This window comes from Neolamprologus brichardi, chromosome 18, assembly GCF_056152115.1.
Source record: "Neolamprologus brichardi isolate AB-2024 chromosome 18, ASM5615211v1, whole genome shotgun sequence".
Taxonomy (NCBI): Eukaryota; Metazoa; Chordata; class Actinopteri; order Cichliformes; family Cichlidae; genus Neolamprologus; species Neolamprologus brichardi.
In genome coordinates, this window is record NC_142121.1 from 13057991 (window position 1) to 13063990 (window position 6000).

The 6000-nt window shown below is 41.5% G+C and overlaps 1 protein-coding gene across 1 annotated transcript in view; it reads left to right on the forward strand.

The window, feature by feature from the left end:
• The window catches only part of st6galnac3 (ST6 (alpha-N-acetyl-neuraminyl-2,3-beta-galactosyl-1,3)-N-acetylgalactosaminide alpha-2,6-sialyltransferase 3), a 97324-nt gene extending 91849 nt beyond the window's left edge, over positions 1–5475 (forward strand). Inside the window, exon 5 of the mRNA XM_006792331.3 lies at positions 3219–5475. Within this exon, the coding sequence (XP_006792394.1) occupies positions 3219–3408 (190 nt within the window). The 3' untranslated portion in view covers positions 3409–5475. The remainder of the gene's footprint in view (positions 1–3218) is intronic.
• The last annotated feature ends 525 nt before the right edge of the window (positions 5476–6000 follow it).

Genomic DNA, 6000 nt, shown 5'->3' on the forward strand with positions numbered 1-6000 from the left:
TGAGCTGTGACCTTAGTTGGATAAGCAGTTAAAAAGCTGGCTGGATAACTGGATGGATAGACATTAGACAAATGTTCTACTACTATAACAGTCTCTACTTTGCAGGGCAGCTTTTTCACAATTTTTGAGACTTTAGGCAGGGATTTGCTCCCATTTATACACGACAGCATTAACAGGATGTAGAGTGAGGAACTCTGGCCTGGAGATCCTATTCCAATTCATCCAACTGGGAAAACCTTTTCTTTACTGACCTCAATTTGTGCCTGTGGGATTTGCCATGTTGAAACAGGAGCAGGCTGCCATCAGTGTCTGCCATAGCAAATTAAAAATGTTCCCTGACAAACATGTGTACACTTGGATAAATAAAATAGCTTAGCATATGTACAAACCTAGTTCCCAAATAGCTGGGATACTGTATAAAATGAAAAACAGAATGTAATGATTTACAAACCCATGAACCCATATTTTACTCACAATAGAGAACATATTAAGTGTTCAAATTCTGGGAGAGGAATGTTGTCCCATTCTTGGCTGCTCAAAAGTCATGGGTTGCATTTGTCATGTTTTTTGTTTTATGATGCTCTAAATGTTTTCAATTGGTGAAATATCTGGATTGGAAACCGTATGTACCTCTATGTACCTTTCAGCGTTAATGGTGTCTTTTCAGATGTATAAGCCGCCAAGTCTACAAACTGTGATGTTCCCATAACATCAGACTTTTTTAACTGAACGCTGATAACAAGCCAAATACTCCTTTTCCTCTTGGAGTCAAAAAAGTCAGATGAATTGAAATTTCGATTCATTTTGGAAAACATGAACATCTTGTGCTCTGGACTAAAATTTATGTATGAGATATGGGACAGAATCACGCCTGTTTTTAATGCTCGGCTGTGAGGGTCCAAAGATCATGAGCATCCACTAGATTTCTCGGGTTAGGGTTAAATCAACATTCAAAGGTGTACAGAGGTGAACAATCTGTTACCAAAGTGTAAAAAAGTAAACAAAAAGATTTGTACTTGATGGATAATTCAAAGGCAGGCAGACTGATGTTACACGAAGCTGAACATGTCCCATCAATACATCAGTTAAATTGAAAAGCAAGATTAGGACCCCAAGCATTTTCATATTAATAACAAGATGTCAGTATTTCAATTCCAAATAATTGATACACACGTTGACACACCTGGTGCCTTTTTCACAGTTTCATAAATGTTCATAAAGGTAAGGCTACCTGGCTACAGTGCAGTTAGTTTACTCAATTTTTAATACTATACTACCACAGTATGCACTTTTGTTAGACTTTTGTATGTTATGTCGGTGCATTTCTCCAACATCAGAATTGACACAGCAGAACTAGAGATATCATGTTTTTTTTAACACACTCATTCTTCTTCCTTGTCAAAACCTACCGCCCACAGTACTCACAGTGCAACTGAACCACTGACAGGTCAGCTGGAAATTCGAATGTTATATGTGTGGCGGCTAATGAAGCCTCAAGCTGATCTCAGACACAGATGAAGAGTGGGCTGAATTTTTTTTTAATAGCTTTTTTTTTTTGCCATCCCCAAGTGAAGAGGGTGTACTGAGAAAATGGAACGAGTGCTTTGAGGAGCTCATGAATGAAGAAAATGAGAGTGGGAAGAGGAAAATTGGTCAATCAGGAAGTGCTGAGAATTAGAAAGGAGGAAGTGAGGGCAGATGTGAAGAGTGGAAAGCAGCAGATATGGGTGTGACATACCTGTGGAGGGTATGGAGATGTCTAGGAGAGAGGGCAGTGGACTTTTTAACCAGACTGTTGGAGAATGCCCGAAGAACAGAGAAGTGTATTGGTACTGATTTTCAACAGCGAGTGTCATGTGCAGAGCTGTAGTAACTACAGAGGTATAAAGCTGATAACCCATATCATGATGATATAGGAAAGAGTTGTTGAAGCTAGACTGAGAAAACAGCTGCCGATCAGTGAGCAGCAGCATGGCTTCATGCCGAAAAAGAGCACTATAAATGTGATATTTGCTTTGAGAGTGTTAAGGTGGAGCTGCAAGGAGTAGAGGTAGTGAAAGTAGATGAGTTTAAATATCCAAGGTTAACCATCTGAACCAATGGACACTGGACAAGATAGGCAAAGAAGAGAGTGCAGACAGGGTGGAGCGGATGAAGATGAGTGTCGGGGGTAATTTGTGACTGAAAGAAAAGACTGTAGTGAGAACTGCGATGGTTTGGAGACAGTGGCACTAACAAAAAGACAGAAGGCGAAGCTGGAGGTGGCAAAGTTAAAGATGTTATGGTTTTCACTGAGTGTGACCAGGATAGACAAAATTAGAAATGAGTTTATTAGACAGACAGCTCAGGTTGAGCCGTTTGGAGACAAAGGCTACGTTCACACTGCAGGTCTTAATGCTCAATTCCGATTTTTTTGGTCAAATCTGATTTTTTTTGTCTGCTCGTTCACACTACAAATAAAATGCGACAGCAAACGCGCTCTAGTGTGAACGCTCAAAGCGGCCCGCATGCGCAAAAGAAGACTTCACACACAACGCGCTCTGTTTAGACCCAGAGCAAACAATATTGTTTGACAGATGGCCCTTAATATAAAGACTTCGGATTTTACGTTTCCCAATTTTTGCTTTAAGTTATTTTGTTATTTACATAATAATGTAAATAACCTAATAATTATCCTTATTGTTGTTTTAGAGGAGCGGTGCTTCAAAGGATAGTTGCAGATTTCTGTCAGAGTCTGCAGATTATACAGTACAAATAAAATGTTCACGTTTCTCCAACGTTGTCTTCCCAGCAGTTTCACTGACATCTACACTGGATGGCCAGGAAGCGTTCGCGATGTCTTCTCGGGCGCTGATAATTGGCGTCTGTCTTGTGTCAGTGACGTAAAAGACAGATTTAATGCGACATGACCGTTCAAACAGCAGTCACTTTCTAAAACATCGGATATGTATCGGATTCAGTACCACATACAAAAGTGACCCAGATCGGATTTGTGCCGTTCACACTGTCATACCATGATCGGATATGGGTCGCATAGGGTCAAAAAAATCGGATTCGATGCGCTTTCGCCTGCAGTGTGAACGTAGCCAAAGTCAGGGAGGTATAGCAGAGATGGTCTGTACATGTGCAGAGGAGGTATAGTGCCACTCCCAAACAATTGTAGATGAAAGTTTTTTAAAACAATGTGTAAATAATCTTCTTCTTCTTCTTCTTTTTAGGACAGAAGATTACAAAAAGGTTCCCTACCATTATTACGAGGTGGGCAGCCGAGACGAGTGTGCTGAGTATCTCCTGCATGAGAGTGCCCCATATGGAGGACACCGTTTCATCACGGAGAAGTCCGTTTTTGCCAAGTGGGCAAAGTCTCATGCCATCAAGTTCTTCAACCCACCGTGGCAGCTGTCGTGACCCTGGCTGAAGCAGCATGGAAGCATCATTATCATCATCATCATCATAACTATCATCCACAGAGACAAAATGAATCTCTGCAGTTACACTAACCAACGCACGGCCATTTTTGCCCAAATTCCAGCCCATATCTATTAATAAAGGTTGTTTTTAAAGTCCTGGTTGGGTACACATGGAGCCTCATACAAAAAAAAAGAAAAAAAATTACATAAACGTTTGACCAACGTGAACAGCAATGACACATCTCCTGCTTTTTTGAATTTAAAGCCGTCTCCTGAATTTTAGAGCTGAGGCCTGCTGCTGTGCACTGACTAATCGATCCGCTCGCTGCTCTGTGAGTCTAGCGAAGGATGGTTTGAACTTTAAAAAAAGGAGAAGAAACAAGCGTCCGTCAACTCGCAGTGACCTCAGTGGCTCCGATTTCCGTATTCTCTACACATCACAGAGGCCGAATTTACATTTTCTCTCAAGGCTGTAGCAGAAGAAGCGCTCAGCTGCCGCCGTGGAGGCGAGTGGCATCAGCTTGAACGTCTGACGAGCTCGTCCACTTTGTTTCCTCTGCGTGTCTGTCTTCTGTCAGGCTGTAATTAATCTATAACGAGTATCATTCAGGCCTTCATCTCTGACTGAGCGAGTGGCGAAGGCAGATGCTCTGTCAGATTCAATTTTGCTCCGTTCTGTTCAAAGACGCTTCAAAACAAGGTCACGAGAAAAAGACAGCACTAGCAGATTGCAGTCAAACTCGAAGGTAAACCAGAGGTGGAGATGTAAATCAGCTTTTTTGCTTCTGTGTGGTCATACACGCAACTTAAAGATGTCCTCTTTATGTTATTTTTTTTCTTTTTATAATGCTGTGAAATTGACGATTAAGACACATGTTGCGGTGTTGGCCTGATGTCCTGATAGTTTGCTAATGTATTCCCGCGGAGATAGATTGTTAATTCTCTTGAACAGTGTGCCAATCGACAGTGTGAGTATCACAGCGCACAGAACAATGTGCAATTAGAAGCTTCGTCTTTACGGAAGGAGTTAAGTCATTTGTGACCCTGCGGAGAGAAAGATTTATATGTGCAGTGAAACCATTTGAAGTTAATTGTATTCTGTTATCATTGTGCCTGCAACATACTCTGCAGTTCATCGTATAGACACAAAGGAAGATGCTCTCTCTCGTACTCACATCCAGCTTTGTGCCTCTTTGTGTAAAGCTTTGCTGCGTGAACGCATCTTCCCATTTGTCTCTGGATGGAGCGTGCGTGTCTCTTGGCTCGGGCCATTACATTTGAATACATCTGTTCCAGGACGGTGAAGAATAATCAGTGAAGTGGTGAGGTGTGTTATGCTGGCTGGTAGCTGTGGATGTGACCACGACTGCCCCTCCTGAGGCTGTGATTAGTGTCCTGGTCAGAGCGGCGGCCCAGAGGGGACGACTGGAACGACTCAAAGACTTTAAATACAGACTGCTCGATGCAAACACTCCCTGGTGATTGCAGCTGAGATCCAGAGTCTCAGAATTGCTGCAAATCAATGCCTAACAACACACGGAGGCTATGCTGTTTGTCTGTGAGCACTGATGTGGTGATTTGCAGGTCAAGTTTACAGGTTAAAACTTGTCTGAACATAAGCATGAAATCCATTCGATTTTTTTAAGGTCCATTTGTAGCTTTTTCTAATACTTTCACTTAAAAGAAAAATGGGGGTTTGGGGGTGAAAAGTCACATTTTTACATATCAGCAGAGTTTCGGCAACTCTGCACTCACTGCATTTCATTTGAAACCAGGTACCATCTACACATTGAAATTCAGTGCTTCAGATTCTCTGTAAGTTATTTGTAACCTCGTAATCTTGTGCGAGAACCCTTCTAGACCCGTAAAAACATAGAACATGGGTGTCTGAATGTACTTGCTGATGGCGCAGGAACGATTAAGAAGGTGCTTAATGTTGCTAAAACCTCAAGGCAGCTATAACTTGCATACATGTATTCGGATAGTAAGTAGGAAAAACAATTGTAACGATGCAATGACCATATAAAAAACTCATTTTTGATCTTAACTTGTTGGCCTTATAGCGTCCCCCCCCTCCCCCCCAACATCTAAGCTGCTTTTAAGGCCCATAAGATGTAGCTGGAGACCTCGAAAAACAAAGATATTGGATGTACCTCAAGTTTAAAGGCGCCCTGTGGAGTTTTTGTTTAATCAATAAAGAACATTTAGATGTACATTCGGAAGTCATTGTGCGTATCCTTGAGGTTTAACAGCTACAATGAATGGATTCCCTACTCTAAAAACACTCTCATAGCCCCATTTTGTGACAAGCAAAATGTGGAGCCACTCGTAGGAAAAAAGAAACAACCAAACATTTAGAGCAATATTAGAGGTCACAAACTCCACAAAGTACTTTTAAAGGTTTTTCTTTTTTCAGAGTTTTCTACTTTGACGAGGTACACTGAAGGACTTTCAGACTCCACCTCTAACAGTTTACTTTGTAACAGTTTTCTAAACTCTCTCTGTCAGTGTTGTTTGCCTGAAGCCGTTTTCACACATGCACTTTGGACAATTTTGTGAGAATCAGGTTGGGATATTTTCCACAGTTGTC